Consider the following 18,073-nt stretch of genomic DNA (forward strand, 5'->3'; position numbering starts at 1 on the left):
ACATACACACAGGTGAGTTCCTAACTTGGGTGGTGCGGGGTGTCTGTGTGCTTAGGGTACTTGGGATACCTAGGGTGCTTGGTGACTATGGGAGGGGAAGTCAAGGGTCAAAGATTTCCAGAAGGAGGGAGATGGATGGGGGTTAAGATGAGAAAGGGAAAAATAAGAGAGTGAAAGTTGCCAGGGCCAGGATTAGAACCAGAAGACTGGAGGGGAGCTGGGGTTACTTGAGGTTAATTGGTCTTAATTGATTAAAGGAAAACGCCCAAAGCTGGAAGAAAAGAGGAGCAATGCTAGGGAGAAGCCGGCACAGAGGCTGGGACTGGAGCTGAGGAGGAACTGAAAGGTATGTGGGGAGAGGGAAACTGGGACTGGGGGGACCTGGAGGTGGCTGTGGGGGAGCTGGAGAGGTTGCAGGGGGAACCAGGAGACTCCGGGGAAGGGGGTTGGAGATGTTGTGGGGGAAACTGGGAGGCTGCAGGGGAGCTTGAGAGGCTTTCGGGGAGAAGCTTTGGGTGGAGCTGGGGCTGGGGAAGCCGGAGAACAGAGAGGGAGGCAGGAAAGATAGGGGAGAGAAGGCAGAGAGAGATGGGATTGGGGAGAAGGTAGAGATAAAGAGAGAGAGACAAGCAGGAATAGAGAGAGATATCAGGGGAAGGCAAAGGCAGAGGACAGAGGGCTAAAGCTGGGAAACCAAAGAGTAGGGCCGGGAGGTCAGCAGAGAGGGGGAGAAAGACAGAGCTGGGGGAGGTACAGGCACCAAAGAGGAATGAGGCCCAGAGGGAGGTCAGAGAGATGGGGATTTAGTTGGGAGCCTGCAGCAAGACAGAGACCAACTTGGGGTCAAGAATATCAGTATTATTAAACAGGCAGTATACTATACAGCTCACTAAGTTATTGGTTCCTACATGCACACAAGCACTGACACACGCACCCACACAGTGGTAGGAGAGGAAAAAGTCTTGGTGGAGAGACTGAAGTTAAAGTGTGTAGGGACAGAGTCCAGGTCCTGTGCTTGGGGAAGAAAGGTGGGTGATCGCTACCTATCCTGGGCTGAGAGTTGATCCTCGATGGCTAGTCGGGGTCTTCCCCAGTGTTGTCCAGAGGGGGTCGCTGGCAGGGCCTCTGGGTGGATAGGTGGTGTGGCACAGTCCAGATGGAGAGGGCATCCCAAGGAGGTCACACTTTACCATCCCTTTTATAGGGGTGGGCTACTTGTGCCTCCTATGGCAGGGACATGCCCAGACGCCCACATGCAGATCCAGGTGTCCTCATTGTCTGGTAGGACACAATGGTGGGGTTGCTGGTTTCTGTAGGGTCTTTGTCTTTCAAATGCTGGGTTTCTGGTGAGGTTCCCAGTTCCTGGGTGAGTCAGTGCAAGGCAATAGTCCAGTCATTGAGTTGATTATTCAGTAGAGGCCTGCTACCATTGTATCTCAAGCACCCTCATTCATCCCCATTCATTCAGGAACCAATTTACATGAGACTGGTTAGACATGAGTCACAGTTACAACGTAGGTTACACCCAGGCAGAGGACACAGGATGGAGGCTTGACATACAAAATGGAAACTTGACATTACTTATGCTAACTTACACATGTAGGCCTAAATTATATAGTATCAATTAAACAAAAACAGTAAAAATCAGTAAAACAGTAATCACATAGTAAAAATCAATATAAACATAATAATTATACAATATAAAACAGTGGATCAAAGAAGGAGAAAGAGAAGAAAAAAAAAACTTGCTACAAAAATGCTAATGCTTATCCTCTGTCTTAGCTTACTCATACTTATCTATAGGGAATAGAGAGGGAGAGAGAAAGTCAGAAATAGTTGGGGAAGGGAGGGAATGTATTTTAAAATAAAAAAAAAGAAAAAAACTGGAGGTTTTGCTACAGTCTTTGATGATGTAAATAAATTGAGTTCCTTGAGTCTTGTACAGGTATAAAGCATTTTTTATGACTTTTGGTGCCTTGTTATGAACTCTATCCAGTTCTTCAATATCCTTCTTGAATTGTGACCATCAGAACTCTGTATTCCAGTGGCAGTCCACACCTGTGCCAAATATAGCACTAATGATAATTAAATTATTGTGCAGTACCAACTAAAATACATTACAAAAGTCTTGTTACATCAGTGCTATTACCTTGAACCTTGGATGACTTGTACTTCATCATCAGGGATCCTGGTTTTCTCTGATTAAAAAAACAAAAACAAAAACCCAACCTCAATTTTTAGATTTAAGAAAGTAACCCCAAATCCACATTTTTCTGTTATTAAAATGAAATGCCACTAATATCTATCTATCTATCTATCTATCTATCTATCTATCTATCTATCTATCTATGTAGATAGATAGATATTAGTGGCATTTCATTTTAATAACAGAAAAATGTGGATTTGGGGTTACTTTTTTAAATCTATCCATATAGATATATAGATGTGTGTGTATATATACTGTGGTGTTTCCTTTAATCATGGGGAAAATGTAGATTTTGTATTACTTTAAATCTGAAAAATGAGGATTTTTTTTCTTAATTGGAGAAAACCAGGATCCCTATTTATCGAACAAGATAGTAAGCTATTTTGACGAGATCTGTTTTCAATAATTTTTCACTGTTAATTATCCTTAGCTGCTTTACTTTTTTATCATCCATTTTCTTATTTTGCCTGAAATCAGTGCCATTCCCTTTTTCCTTTTAAAATAGTAGTTCATGGTTAGTTTCCCCTCAGTTTTCTGGCACTTCCCCAAAGAACTTATTTTTTGCCTCATTTACTTTTACTGGATGCAGGTTTTCACATTTCTACCCCCAGTTCCTTTTTTACCCAGACATGCTTTCTAAATAAAGTATAACCAAGATCACATTTATGAGATCTGTGAGGTTTCAGTAATACTAGCAAAGTCAGGTTTATCCCCATAAATGAGTCACTTCAATTCCTTTTGTTTATTACTCAGGCTGCTATCCTTGAAGAGGCAATTAACCACTTTTCAGCTTTCTCACAAAAGGATGTAGTTTATTATTCCACCCAACCAAAGTCTTATAGCACATAACTAGCTGCTAGTCGGCTTTCAAAATTTTCTGTCTTTTTTGTTCCTGCTGTGAACCAGGAAAAATCCCTGAAAAGGGGATTTAGACATTCTTCTTCTTTAGTACTCTTCTAAGATTCCTGAAATAATCTATAATTGGTGAGTAGTACATGAAGCAATATGTGCCACTTATGAACATCACCACTGTCTGCTCACTGTAGAAACTTATCCAGTCTTGTATCTTGGTTCCAGGGAAAACAATATACCCATCCTGTCCCCGACAGAATATTTTTTTACAGTTCTTTTTAGCATACAATTCCTATCAAGGACTATCTGTCATCTTTGGATAACTGGAGATTTTGTGTAGAGTTTGTTTGATAAGTTTGCAGATTGATTTGAGCAGCAATATTTACTTACAGCATGTCCTTCCCAAGTCTGTTCCATTGGACTGGATAGATCCGTAAAGATGCTTTCTGAAGTTTCCGTTTTGAGATTCTGGTACTTCTGCCTGTGTGGATTGCCTTCTAGTCTTCTTTCTGATGGTTACAGCCCCTCCCCTCCTGGCCTGCAGCCCTGCAGAATGTCTCCTGATCCTCTTTGGTGCCTATAGACACCTATTTAATCAATTAATAGGCCTCTAATTAATCAGTTCTGCTCTGTGTTCTAATTAGAATGCTCCAGTGTCGCCTCACCATTATGTGTATTAAGCCCCCATGCATTACAAAAGGACTGTGGGAGCACTTTATCTAAAACTCATTAAATAAGCTTTAGATAAAGTGTCCCACAGCCATTTTGAAACATGTAGGCCTTAATACATGTGACAGTGAGCTGTTTAAATTAGTGGCTTTCTGTGAACTGCTTTAATTAAAATGCATCCCCCACTGCCAAGCACATTTATAGGCAGCCCTTGCTTCCTGTGATTATGAATTGCCAATTCTTCTCTCTAAATTTCCAAACTCAGGTTTCTTGATTGCTGTAACAACCTGCAGATTCCTGAAGGCTGGAACACAAGTTTTACTGGGGACATTTTGGAGGGTGACACCAGGAAGCTCAATGTGCTTGGAAAATTTTGCAATAGCTCCAAGCATACAATACACCTCCTGGCTGCAAGCAGCAGCACTGAACATACATCACTTGAAATGAAGATCGAATTTGTTGCAGTTCAAATGAAGTGCCTTTCTTATTGCCCAGGACTCTAGATATGAAATGATGCTGAGTTCCTGGGTTCTTTGAACTTGGGTTGGGGTGAGGTTTTCCAAGCCTGGCTGTCCAAGTACTCCTCAGCCTTTCTGATCTCCGAAGTCAAGCACTTGTCCTCCAAAGCCACCAGCATTTTCTTCCAGCACAGCTACCAATTTGTACTTTAAATAGTTTTCTTCTGACTTCAGGCAGGGAAGAAAACAGGGCACATAGGTTCACAGCCCAAGCTTATAGTGCATGCAGTCCTGGGTCTGGAAAATAGAGTTTCTAAATAGTGACTGGGGTTGCTGAGATACGGACACTAGTGGCGAGACAACTCTTCTAGTTGTGTGCTGTCCCCTTGCCTCACTTCCCAAGGGAAGCAGCCAATTCAATTTGCTGCAAGGAACAAAAACAACATTTTCTCCCCTCTCATGAGAGTGAAGTTGGGGGCGCTGAAGGAAGGTACAAGGGGGAAAGAGTCCAGCAGTATATGCATGCCACTTTTGTCATGCTCCTGAGAACACCACTGGGAAGCTGGCCTCACTTAACACTCCTGCTCTGTATGTGCCTGACCCAGACATAGGACAGTGAAATCACCTGGAAGGCTCCTCCTTCTGCTGCTCCCAAGCTCTCTTTCTGATGTGCTTGATAGTAGAGGCAGGGGACACTTTAGGGAGGTTTCATTGCCTAGTGATTGGGTTTGGCAGATTCTGGGCACAAGTATGTGGGCCAGGTATGCTCCCTAGTGATAGTCTCAAGAGCACTATGGAAGCAGTAGAATAGAGCCCACTGTGACTCCACTCCCTCCTCTCACTCCCTGCCTCTGAGCAACCAGATAGCTCCCCTGATCGCCACTTTGAATGCCTGTTCTGGTTAGAAGGTAAGGGGATGAAAAGCCCCCCTGGTGTACCAAATCCTGCAACCCCAGAAACTGGCACAGGGAGGCAACAACAGAAACTCCCACTTTTATATAGGAGATGCTGGGGATTAGGGTCACAAGCCAATGGGCTAAAGAGAAGGGGACAGACACAGCTAAATAAATATTAACATTAAGGTACATATGCTTAGGGTCTGGGTAACAGGAAGTAAACAGTGACCCCGGTGAAATCATCCACGAACAGGTAACCAGTAGATAATACTAACACCATGATGTACACAACTGAGAACCTTAAACCCTTCCGCAACCCCAGCAGGATTCAAACCAGTCTCTGGTCCCTTAAAAAACTTAACTGCTGTTTGCCTGGGCTCCATGTCTGAGCCCTGCTACTGCAGCTTGCAGTCGTAGCTCTGTCATTTCTTTTGAACCTATCTGGTCATATGTCTGTCTCTCTCTGCCATGGTAATCCACACTCCAATGCTGCTCCTTCTGCTTTCTCCTGCCTCCTGCCACCTTCTGGAAGTTGTAGTGCACACTGCAGTCCATTCCTTCAGTCCCCTGGAGGCTTCTGGGAGCTGCAGTTCACACAACAGTTCCTTTCTCCAGTCCTTGGAGGCTTCTAGCATTGTAGTTCATGTTACAACTTTACAGTACGTGACATCCAATATCACACACATTACACTGGCTTGAAAGGTGAGAAAGGAACTCTACTGTAGCTGCTCTCCTCTCAAGGCCTGGGGCTATTGAAAAACCCCAAAGGGTAGAGATGTGGCAGGGAGAGTAGGGTAGAAATGATAGGTTTGGGGGGCATATTTTTGTAGCAGGCTTGCTTTTTGGAGTTTGGGTTGAGTCCCAGGCTTGAAATCTTGCTGTTTTGATTGGTGGAGCTCATCCCCCAATTACGAGGCAGCAAGAGGAGTTCAATCACACCCCTTTCCTGAGGGGAGGGGGAGAGGAGTTTCCCCCCCCCCCGTGGACCTGATTGAAGACTGCAACACTCAGGTCTGGAAGACTTCAGGGACGGAGCCCTGGAGCGTATAAAAGGAGCTGCGTGCCCAGCATGAGGAGAACACATCAGGGAGTGAGAAGAGCGGGGCTTAGAAGAGCTGAGGAGAGCTGCTCAGCAGGGCGAAGCAGTAGCCTGAAGAGACCCTGAAGACTTCCATCAGCAGGGAACGACAGATGGCTCCAGCAACTAGGCTCTCGGTGTGCAGCACGGCATCCAGACCCTGGGAGCTGTGTGGGGCGGCTCAGGTCTGTAACCTCTGATGTGTGGCCAGAGACATGGTGCATGGAGCGCTTGGGCGGCTCAGGTCCTCAACCCCCAAAACAAGGCTGGGAGCTCGGTGCGGGAGGCACTGCATGGAGGGTCCAGGAGCGGACTGAGCCTGGTGCTGCACGAGGCAGCCCAGGCCTCCACCCATAGCAAAAGGTTGAGTCCAGACAGCCAGATGGTGATGGGGCTACTGAGCCAGCAGACAGGGCCCAGCCAGAGGTCCCAGAAGCCCTGCATAGCGGAGCCCTGTTCCAGGGGACAGTGATCTCCCCCCGCCCCCCCGAAGCCCACTGCAGGTGAGAGAGCAGTCTGGCACAGAGGACGAGGACCATCCTCCAGGCCTGGGAGCCATGAGTTGCAGGGAAAGAGGATTCCCACAGGGAGGGGAGTCCCCCCTCGGTTAGTTAAGGGCTCCTGAAAGGGGAGGTCCCCCTGGGAGGGCCCCCCTAAAGTTACCAGCTTCTTTGTAGGGCAAAGCCCAAGGGCATTGGGGTTTCCCCTCGGGATTGAGTTTATCTTTAGGGTTCATCTGTTTCAGATCAGATACTTTACCTGTGACTTACCTGTATCTGGAGCACTGGTATAAGGTTTTATGTTGTTTACCTAGAGGGTATTGTTTATGTTACTGGTTTAGATATTGTATAAATAAATATATTATACATATGTTTTATATCCATGTTCCTTTCGCTTGTGATAAGTTAATGTAAATAAATTTGTATATAGTTAAGTCCCCTGACTGTCCTGACCTGGTTCTATAGGGAAACTGAGTGGTCTGCAGTTCCCACCCCACAGCACACCTGCCAGCTAACAATCCCCTTCAATTGGAGAAGGGGAGTATATACCCAAGTTACCTGGGCTACATTTTATTCAGACACTGCAGGAACAATTGATGGAGGGTCTGGAGATGGCACAACAAAAGGGGAGATAAACTAGCAAAGCCAGTGGAGCAGAAATGACAAGAGACTGAAGAGCTGGATTTCTTGAGGACTGGGATAGGTGTGATGGGGACAGGGTGGTCAGAAGACTGGGGTCAGGAAAGGTGCTAGGGGCAGAATCAATTGGTGGATAGCTAGATGGGCAGGTGTGGGGATAACCCTAGACTGCCATACTGTTTTTGTAGACCACTCTAAGTGTTATTCAGATTGTTGTTCTGTTGTTGGCCATCATGGTGTTTAGCATAGTAAGGTGTGTGTGTGTGTATAATGTATGTGTATATGTATGTATGTACACACACACACACACACTCACATATGTGAGGCTCTTACACCCGTTTAAATTGTCTACAATATCTTCTGCCTGCCAATCTTTTTTGCATGCGACTTAATGTGCACGACTAAATGTGCACTACTTGGATTAGAACTGAAACTTGGGGTTTTGTATGTTTGGGTCTATACTGTCATTCATTTTGCACTGTAAGAAGGTTCTCTGATTCATTACCCACTAATATTCTGTAAGAAATCAAAACAGACCGACTGTGACTACAGCCAGTATATGTATTTAATTTCTGCATTAGTATAACTAATACACACCACAGAAATGTGATCCAAGAGAATTAAAAAAAGAAGCAGCAAGAAATGGAAAGTTGTATGGCCTGTATTTACAATTCAGTCCTCTCTAGAAAGATGGAGTCAGTAGGATGGAATGATTTCACTGAGATGAATTTAAAGAAAACAAATAATTGGTATTAAATTTATACAGCATTTATACTTACAGTAACCTATAATGTACAGTAAATTGTCTCAGTTGTGCGGTGTCCTTCCATTATATTACATATATTTAAAACTGACTTGCACTGCTTTATAAAAATAATTTCTCAACAATTATAGTTACATTTAATTTAAAAAACAAAACAAAACTATCTCATAGGGTTTTTCTCTGTTGTTCTTCCAAAATGCCCTTCTTATTCCCTGGGTGGGCTTTTTAACCCATCTGCTAATATGATCTTATATTTTAAAATATCAGTCTTGTTCCCATTGCTCCAATTCAGGAGCAAATTCAGCAATTACATGAAATCTACATAGTTTATCTCCCTGTATCTTGAGTTGAATGCAATATTTTCCCTCTCTCGTATATTGTTGCTGTATGCTGTTAATAAATAATGCTATAGTTTGTCAAGGAAATGTCCAAATAGTAATGATAGCTAAAGTAATACCTGTATATATCCCTGAATTTAATTTTAACATCTGTAAAACACATTGGGATCATTCAAGATATAGGACAGAGCTGTTTTATAAATGCAGGTTTTACTGTAAATAATTTTATGACCTGCGAGAATATCCAGTACTTGGCAAGAGGTAAGTTTGAGATTGCCAACTGATGAAGTGTATTGTCTTTTACAGTCCCTATTATCTCATTGCCTGCATATTTTATGTTATAAAAGTTTGGTTTATTTAGTTATTTTAAAATCTCATGTGAACTTGGAAGGTGGGGGAGGAGAGGAGGAAAATATTTTGGCTTTTTAGTGTGCTGAGATACAGAAAAAGGCCTACAAAGTGACAGTAGGTATTTCCTTTAAACAAATAAACAAAATGTGTATGTGTGTGGGGAGGGAGCGGGTTGTGGTGGTGCTAGGGGTAGGGGGGGAGGCAGTCTCTTTTTCTGATTATATTTTCCTAAGAGATCAAGCATGTAAACCCTTTCTTTTCTGGAGATTTATTTGGCTGGGGTGTAATGAGAACTTCAAAATCCTCAAGGAAGACTACACTAAAATTAAATTGATTGATTACCGGGGATCTTGGTTTTCACCGATTTTGTTTTTTTTTTTTTTAATTCCAAATTTTTTATGTAAATAAAGTAACCCCAAATCCACATTTTCCCATGATTTAAATAAAACACAACTAATAAATGGTGTTTCATTTTAATTACAAAAAATGTGGATTTGGGGTTACTTTTAGGAAAGCGACAGAGGTGTGGGGGAGCTGCGGTTGGGCAGGGAGCGTGGGGCCATGGAGCCTGCACCCAGCAGGGTTGTGGGAACACAGAGCTTGGGTGGGCAGGGTGTGAGTGTGGGGGGGGGCAGGGGAGTGCAGGGACCTCCCCACACACTTCCTCCTCCCCCCCCCGGCACACAGCCTCTGCTGCTAACAGAAGCAGGTGGTGAGCCCTTGGAGAACTTGTGGCTTGTGCAGGTGCTGTCACCCAGCAGTGAGTGGCTCCACCCAGAACTGCACATAGTAGGAAGGTGTGCAGCCAGGCCAGCCCATCTCTATTGTGTGGGGCTCCCAGCGGCACACATGTAGCTCCTGGCACTCATGCACCACTGAGGGAAGCCCCACATTATAGAGCTGGCTGCTTCCCCCACCCCCTGCTTCCTGGCAGAGTCCCGGGATCTGCACATAGTGGCAGGGAGTGGGAAAGGCAACTGGCTCCATCGCATGGAGCTTCCCTTGGGGGTGCACAAGTGCTGGGAGCTGCAAATGTGCTGCTAGGAGTCCAATAGAAGCAGGTTGGCCTGGCTGTGCTCCTTGCTGCCGTATGAAACTCTGGCTGGAGCTGCATGCTACTGGGTGGCAGTGCCTGTGTGGGCCACGAGTGCCCTGAGGGCCTGCCATCTGCTGCTGCTTGTGGTGGTGGCGGCTGTGTGCCACGGGGGGAAGTGTGGAGGGGGGGTCCCTCTCTGGGGATTGCCACCGTGTAGTGGTGGAGAGGCTTGTGTGTTCCAATGATCCAGACACCAATGCCATCAGGAGCTTTATGCTTCTGGTAGGGTAACCCATGGTGGCAAGGTCAAGAGGTAGGTTTCCTGACTAAGAATGATCCAAGAAGACCTCAATGGCAGACCAGGCAGAAGAAAAGTGTAACTCCCTTTGCAGCGGCTATGGAGCCGGATGAAACCTGAAGCAGATCAAGGGTCTCCAATCATCTTGGATTCTATGCCATGGGACTTCAATCCCTATCTGTCAAGGACCATGCGTTTGTTGGCAATATCTTCACGCTAAAAGAAGTCACACAAAGGTGTCTTCCTTATGGGAACTATGCATCTCCTCTGCATAACAGGAAAGTCCTATGGTGATTGGCGAGCGGCGATGGGGACAGGACTGTGACATCTGGAAGTTCCTAGTCATGGATTGGCACGTAGGTGGTGGGTGTTTGCTTCAGTTGTCTTGTTCAAGGACAGAGGCAGTAAGAGCAGTTCAGCAGCTGCACCCATGACTGAGCAGTCCTATTTAGGAGCCACTCTGCTGTGGCCTCTCACCTGTGGCCTCACTATTAAGATCCTTGGAAGATTATCTTACTCATTTGCCAGTGATTGCCTGAGCTGGAGGGAGGTCCCCACACCCTCCTTCAGACCCCACAAACCTCACATACACACACTGCCCCCACAACCCCCCCTACATATACATGACCCCCCCCACACATGCACTTACACCCACACACATCCCACCATATGCACACCCACTCCCAACCACACCCCACAAACAATATACAAGATTAAGACTTTATTTTTGAGCTACTATGCAGTCACCTCTATGTACACTATGCAAACACAAATCATGAAAACAATATTTTTTGTAATAAAACTAAAATAAGTTTTAGTAGGTAGTAGGTGTTTCACTTTTAGTGCATGATTTGTTTTTTTTCTGGTGCCAAGTTGATAGGCTCCCCCCCTCCCCCCCCCGGAGTACTTCTGGGGGCAAGGGGAGGGACTTTGTGTGGCAAACATCGGAGGTTAGGAGCAGGATTTCTGGTCCCAAGATGGTGACCAGGAGGCAGGGAACCTGTCAAGGGGCAGGGCTACCCTTGTGACCCTCATCAGCACACCAAAACTGATTAAATGGCCCTCTAGCCAAAATAATTGCCCATCCCAGGTGTAGGCCTACCAAAGCATACCCTTTGTCATCTTTATTACTGTATACCATGTGACATTAAAACTGTATGAAGAAGAACTAAACACAACAAAAGAAAATGAAACAAAACAAGCAAAATACCTACACTATATCATGCTGGTCCATATTGCCATTTTATTCCTTTAATTGAATCCTTTGGGATGGTTTGTTTCTGTATCAAATGAAAAACAGTGAAAGAAGCCCTATTTATATTAATTATTTATTTCTTCTACCAGGCTTTGGCTACTCATAAGTCCATACAGCATATTTGACCGCTAACTACATGGATGCAGTACTAGTGAACAGAACGCAGAAAAGTCTGGATTGAGACGACAAGCTCCAGCTGGACTGAAACCAGCAAAATGTATGCAGGTGCACTGCAGCTCTGACCACACTGGAGAAATGACACACAGCTGACTATACATTCTTTTCTTCCCCTTAATGCTTCAGCTTGTATAGATAAGCCAAACCCATTTGTTACAGATGATGAGCAGGGAGCCTGGTTTTCTCTGATTTAAAAAAAAAAAAATCCCCAATTTTCAGTTTAAAAAAAAGTAACCCCAAATCCAAATTTGTTGTGATTAGAATGAAACACATCTATCTATCTATCTATCTATCTATCTATCTATCTATCTATCTATCTATCTATCTATCTATCTATCTATCTAATCTGTGGTGTTTCATTTAAATCATGGAAAAATGTGGATTTGGGTTACTTTTTTTTAAACTAGAAATTGGGGATTTTTTTAAATTGGAGAAAACCAGGATCCCTGATGATGAGAGACACCTACTTGCATTAGATCATAAGGCCTCTGTTATCGTAGTAGTCTTGGAATGTTTTGCAGCTATGACGGTCCAGGAAACATACAAAATGGAAGGATTTTTTGGTGATATCTTGTATTGGACCAACTGTATTTTTGTGAGGGGTGTTAGACAAGTTTTCAGGTACAGGCTTTTTAAATAGAAGTTTCCTCTAATTAGTTGTGCCATAGGTAGAAGCAATGGCAGCTCTTAACTTCCTCTTCCCTTAAACTTTTATTTGCACTTTCTGGTTGATTGAATAACTTGATCACTTTTAATTGACCTGTTACATTTAAGATGGATTTTTGCTTCAGTAGGGCATCTCTGTCCACCAGGACAGGTGGAAGTCTAGTGATTATTTATTTTAGAGAAGAGATCATCTTCCAACACAAAAAGTCATTATGAAGAGGATGCTGAAACACTTTAGTGGCAAGTGTTACTCAAAACTGTTCTGTCACCTGGAGGCAGGAAAAGAAATAATGGGCTTAACTTGCCACTTGGTTAGATATTAAGATGAACTTTCAAACTACAAACATGATTAAAGAGTGTAGAACATTGTATAGAAAGGTCGTAAAATTTCCAATGCTGGAAGTTTTTAGGTTAGATAGTTATTTCTCTGGTGTGGTTTAGAAAGGAATAATCCTTCCTTGAGCAGAGACTTGTACAACAAATCTCCTTCAGTCATTTTTTATGATTCTAAGAAAATCTAACTTTGTAACTGGAGATAGCAGGTGAATTATGAAAAGTAGCTAAGAGCAGTAGATCATTGTCCCTTCCCTTGCTAGTATAAAACTAGACATAAAACTTCTGTCTGGGTGCTAGAAGGTAAAATACAACAATTTTAAATTAAATAATCTGCCATATACTACATGATGATCTTCCCCAGTGGCATAACTGGAGGGATAGGGTACAGGCAATATGTGCAACCACACTGGATGCTGACTTGTGGGGGGGTTATGAAAAAAGGCAGCTTGTGTGGAAGGTGCACATGTGTGTTTGGGATTGCAACAACAACCAGAAGTGGCCGCTTCTGCTTTGGCCCAGGCACATCCTTACACTGCTGGTCTTTCTTCTCATATAACAGAGAAAAGAGTCACTTGTGATCCCATAACAGTTGTGAGGATCCAGTTGAAAACACAACAATTAAACATAGATTTTATCAAGTGGAGAAAGGAACAAAACTGATGAAAAAGACAGCTGAACACTCAGTCAGGGTATGCGCTTGCCAAACAGGTCAGACATGTTCATTTCTTTTGGTGGATATCCCATCTACCAACAGCCACCACCAGAGGATGGGAAGAAAAGGAGCCCCCCAGAACTACATCATCATTCATCAGCCTGGATCAGACCTACTCAGAATTGTTCTGAACACAGCTCAGATGCTTTTCTGAGAGGTCAGTGGAGGATGAATCTCTAATCTCATGCACTCACCCTAGAATGCTAAGCTTGAGTATGAAGGATGTGGGTGGAAAAGGTCTGCGTGGTGTAGCTCTGGAGGAAATGAAAGATTCATGCTGAGTGTTTTTGACCATTGTGTGCTGAGAAGGCCATGTCATATTGTGAAAAGCTTTTCCTGCTAGCACCAGCTATAAACAAAAATTTACTCAATCCCTATTTGCATTCATAGACTCTTTTAGGGAAGCTGGTGTCATTGAATAGTTTGGTTCTGTATTGCATTCATTTGATAGTGACCAAGGTGCTGGAGCACATCAGGGCAGTGCCTGATTCCCATGCCAGGATAAAGGCTTGTCTACTCACAGTATGTTTCTCCCCATGGATTTCTGGTCCTGCCCTCTGGTCAGCATGAAGTACAATGCCTCTCTCAGTCACCCTGTTACAGGAAGATGGGCTTTTTCTTCACTATAGAATATCACAGTTAAACAAAGACACCACAGGTATTTATTACTAGCAAGCCTAGCCTCAAAGTAGGGGATGCTTCATTATCCCTGATTTACAGATGAACAAATAGAAGCACAAGCACCCAGAAAGTTAAATGACTACAGAATAAACATACTTTTCTTACCATATTCTCAAGTGTTTCTTCTTTAAAGACTGCAGGCAATAAGCTCTGAAGCTCTTACCCTGTCCCAACTCCATCTGGTCCTCCATAGGACTAGGATACTTTTTCATCAAGATACTTCCAACTTAATCATCCTGCAGGACCTGAACAAATGAGGATAGGTTCCTTGAGCATGGAATCCAGGCAGAGCCACTGATCTGATCTGTGCCTGTTCTGAAGCACAGTGGTGGCAAGTGTTACTCAGAATGATATTCACAGTAGTATTTAACAGAAGAAAGATGGGACAGTATTACTCTCCCTCTAAAAATAAAGGAGATAGAGAAAGTGAAAGAGCATTATAAAAGTTCAGGGGAAGTCTTCATCCTGTGCATAGCCATGATCAAGTCAGGCCTGACAATACTGAGCCACCACACTTTGGCAAAATATGCTACGTGTATTAGCAGAGCATGCCCCATCCCCCTCTGCTTGGGATGAAATGAAATGACTGCGCTCCCATTCACAGTCACCCGGCATCCCCAGAGCCATGGATTGCAACAGAGGGCCAAGTGTTCATGTACTTTGGCTGTCTTGCCTGCAGTAAGGCTAATCGGACTGCCTGCTCTTATTCTTCATTTCATTTCTTCCCTCCCATCTGTTTGATTTTTCTTAGAGCTGGCACCTCTTCTTTTACAGCTTTCTGTCAGCTACCAATGGGCCATTTGGCAGTTCTGAACTAATGCAGGGCCATAAATTAGAACTAGACTTGCTAAAAATCAATTGGCATAGAACATTTTGTGATGCAATATCGTTTTATTTTGTGTGGGCTTACTTTGCAAATTCCAGGAATTCACAATGGCTGTCCTAGTCTGTCATATGAGTCAACCCAGATCTCTTCTATACTTAATCATATGATAGTGGCTCAGTCAACTTAACTATATGTGTCTCTTGAATGAAATAATAAATAGAAATGTACATCTGAGTGGAGTTCCTTGATGATTCATTCGGTACAAGCTGCCACTATATAGCATCAAAGTTGCTCTACGATGTGCTCCAAAAAAAAAGTTGTGGTCAGGAAGTCACAAGAACTGATTTGCATTGCTAACTGCACTTGTCTTCCCATGTGTCTGAGGTTCTATTCTATTTGCCTATCTGTAAAACAGGAACACTTAACCTACTGATACATTCCCTACAGTGTGGCTAGGATTGGTAGTAATAATCAAGACTTGTGATGTTTCTTGTTCAACTCTGATATTCTAGTGAGGAAAAAGCCCATCTTCCTGTAACAGGGTGACTGAGAGAGGCATTGTACTTCATGCTGACCAGAGGGCAGGACCAGAAATCCATGGGGAGAAACATACTGTGAGTAGACAAGCCTTTATCCTGGCATGGGAATCAGGCACTGCCCTGATGTGCTCCAGCACCTTGGTCACTATCAAATGAATGCAATACAGAACCAAACTATTCAATGACACCAGCTTCCCTAAAAGAGTCTATGAATGCAAATAGGGATTGAGTAAATTTTTGTTTATAGCTGGTGCTAGCAGGAAAAGCTTTTCACAATGTGACATGGCCTTCTCAGCACACAATGGTCAAAAACACTCAGCATGAATCTTTCATTTCCTCCAGAGCTACACCACGCAGACCTTTTCCACCCACATCCTTCATACTCAAGCTTAGCATTCTAGGGTGAGTGCATGAGATTAGAGATTCATCCTCCACTGACCTCTCAGAAAAGCATCTGAGCTGTGTTCAGAACAATTTTGAGTAGGTCTGATCCAGGCTGATGAATGAAGATGTAGTTCTGGGGGGCTCCTTTTCTTCCCATCCTCTGGTGGTGGCTGTTGGTAGATGGGATATCCACCAAAAGGAATGAACATGTCTGACCTGTTTGGCAAGCGCATACCCTGACCGAGAGTTCAGTTGTCTTTTCCATCAGTTTTGTTCTTTCTCCACTTGATAAAGTCTAGGTTTTTTTGCTGTGTTTTCAACTGGATCCTCAAAACTATTATGGGATCACAAGTGACTCTATTATATGAGAAGGAAGATTGTCACAGGTCAAGCCAGTCTTTAAATTTAATTTAAATATTGTTTTGTTTGACCTGTTAGCACCCAGACAGATAATTTACATCTTGTGGCAAGAGTTGGGGCTACTGTCTGACATTATGACAGATGGAAAAGGCTATAAGACCTGAGGCAGTGTTGCCCAGTCTTTGATCTGTGAAGCCATGTCATCTGCCCCATGTCTTTCCCCACAGGTATGGAAAGTTGGTAGTAGGGGAGTGGTATCAGCATAAATTGCTGCTCCCCTACTGCCAAATCTCTGGACCCATGGGGAACCCTGTGGGCTGGATCCGGTAGTCTTATGTGCTCCATTATGCTACCATGTGGGGTCACTCTGTGGACTGGTGGGGGGAATGGGTTTGGTCTGGTGCCCCAGATGTGGCCAGAATGCTGAATTTCACCCACAGGGTTGGAAGGTTGAGAACCCACTGATTTATAAGGCCAGAGTCTTCTCTTTACTGAAGAAAGTAGAGTAGAGGGTCTGTTAAGCTACTGGATATTCTTTCAGAGTAGGGGAGTCCCAAGCCAAGATAGAGGATATTTCTGTACTATGTAGGGTATTGAGAGCATCGCTATGCTGTGGCTAATTTTCATGTGATTTTCTTGTACTTTGGAGATGCAGCTAGCTTAAGAGCAAAGGTCAGGTGTTGAACTGGTGTAGAATCAGCCTCAGGGCCAGGCAGCCACAGTCAGCATAGGTGCAATGTTCCTGCTTAAGCAAAAATAATAAATATTGACAGCAATGTATATTTCATAGCATGTCCTTTTCCTTTATAGTTTATTTCTTTTTAATATAATTAACGTAATGCTGGCAACAGGTGCCTACTTGTTATCCTGCAAATGTAAAGTCTCTCTCCATTCTCAGAGCAGGTATAATTCAGGAACAAGCAGTTGCTTCACCGTGTTTAAAGTATGTCGATACAGACAGGAGGTTTCCCTCCTCTTCCGTCTCTTCCATTTCTTAAAAAAAGGCAGTGTGGTCATAATATCAGCAGTGGGTTAAATTTCTTAAGAATTATCCCAGGATCTTAATATTAAGCTGTGGAAATATGCTGAAACTTGATAAATAAAATGGTAGTTTTATAATAAGTTTCAATTTATTAGGAGTTTTTGAAGAGTTAACAAAGATTAATGTTTGACATGATCAACCCTTTATGCTAGCTTTATTTATTCATTGTATGGTTTCTTGGAGTGCTAAGAAGTCCAATAATTGAATAAAACATCATTGCTCTAGTTGCTCCAGATAGCCTGGGTCAAAATGAATTCAGCCTAGTACATATAGACAACTCCTTTCTGCTGATGTGCTTATAGCCATGTTGGGCATACTATCCTTTTTGCTAACATTACTAAAGCAGGCCAAAAACATCTATAAACTCCTTCCATGCCACTTATAAATTAAATCTTAACATAAAGCATTACAAAATCCACTGTAAAAATTAAGAAATAAACAGAAAAAAGATGATCCATTTTGGGTTTACAAACATTTAAAGCAGAGTGAATGAGGCGGAAAATCAGAACCTGTAATAATGTCCATGAAAATTAATAAGCAATCGTATTAAAGTCAAAGATGTGAAGATCAGCATCTAGCTAGTTGTTAAATAACTTTATTAAAATAGCTTTTATAACTTCTCATTAGTTCTGCTTATTCTTGTGGTAATTGGGAAATACAGCTATACTTTGAAACCACAAGCAGCCAGACCTTTGTAAGTTATAGTTCGTCATAAAAAAGGAACCTTAGTCACATTTAGCAGTCATTTCCCCTGTTTGAGAAATCTGTACATACATTGTCCCTTCTTTCTCACAAAAACTCTCTCTCTCTGGAAGAAAAATAAGGTGTGTCCAGAAAGTTTTCTATTTGAAAGCTGATTGGGCAATGAGAGAGAATTTCTGCAGCGTGTGGTCTTGCATATAAACTCATCTGCTAGGACACTTCCAACTCCATGTGGAAGCGTAACCTACAGCTAGAAACTACACAAAGAAGTTCTGAGTACATAAATGCAGACTCACAGGTAAGTAAATG

The 18,073-nt window shown here is 43.2% G+C and overlaps 1 protein-coding gene across 3 annotated transcripts in view; it reads left to right on the forward strand.

Annotated features, from left to right (window-relative positions):
- The first annotated feature begins 264 nt into the window (after positions 1 to 264).
- The window catches only part of IL1R2 (interleukin 1 receptor type 2), a 41,864-nt gene continuing 24,055 nt past the window's right edge, over positions 265 to 18,073 (forward strand). The window contains exons 1-2 of one of the 3 annotated variants that reach the window (XM_059721010.1): positions 265 to 346; positions 11,429 to 11,556. In XM_059721010.1, coding sequence (XP_059576993.1) covers positions 11,555 to 11,556 — 2 coding nt within the window. In that variant the 5' untranslated portion in view covers positions 265 to 346; positions 11,429 to 11,554. Of the gene's footprint in view, positions 347 to 11,428; positions 11,557 to 17,960; positions 18,063 to 18,073 lie in introns of those variants that run through there. The other 2 variants (XM_059721011.1, XM_006269718.3) reach the window with 2 other exon arrangements.

Source organism: Alligator mississippiensis, chromosome 1 (assembly GCF_030867095.1).
Source record: "Alligator mississippiensis isolate rAllMis1 chromosome 1, rAllMis1, whole genome shotgun sequence".
NCBI classification, from domain to species: Eukaryota; Metazoa; Chordata; order Crocodylia; family Alligatoridae; genus Alligator; species Alligator mississippiensis.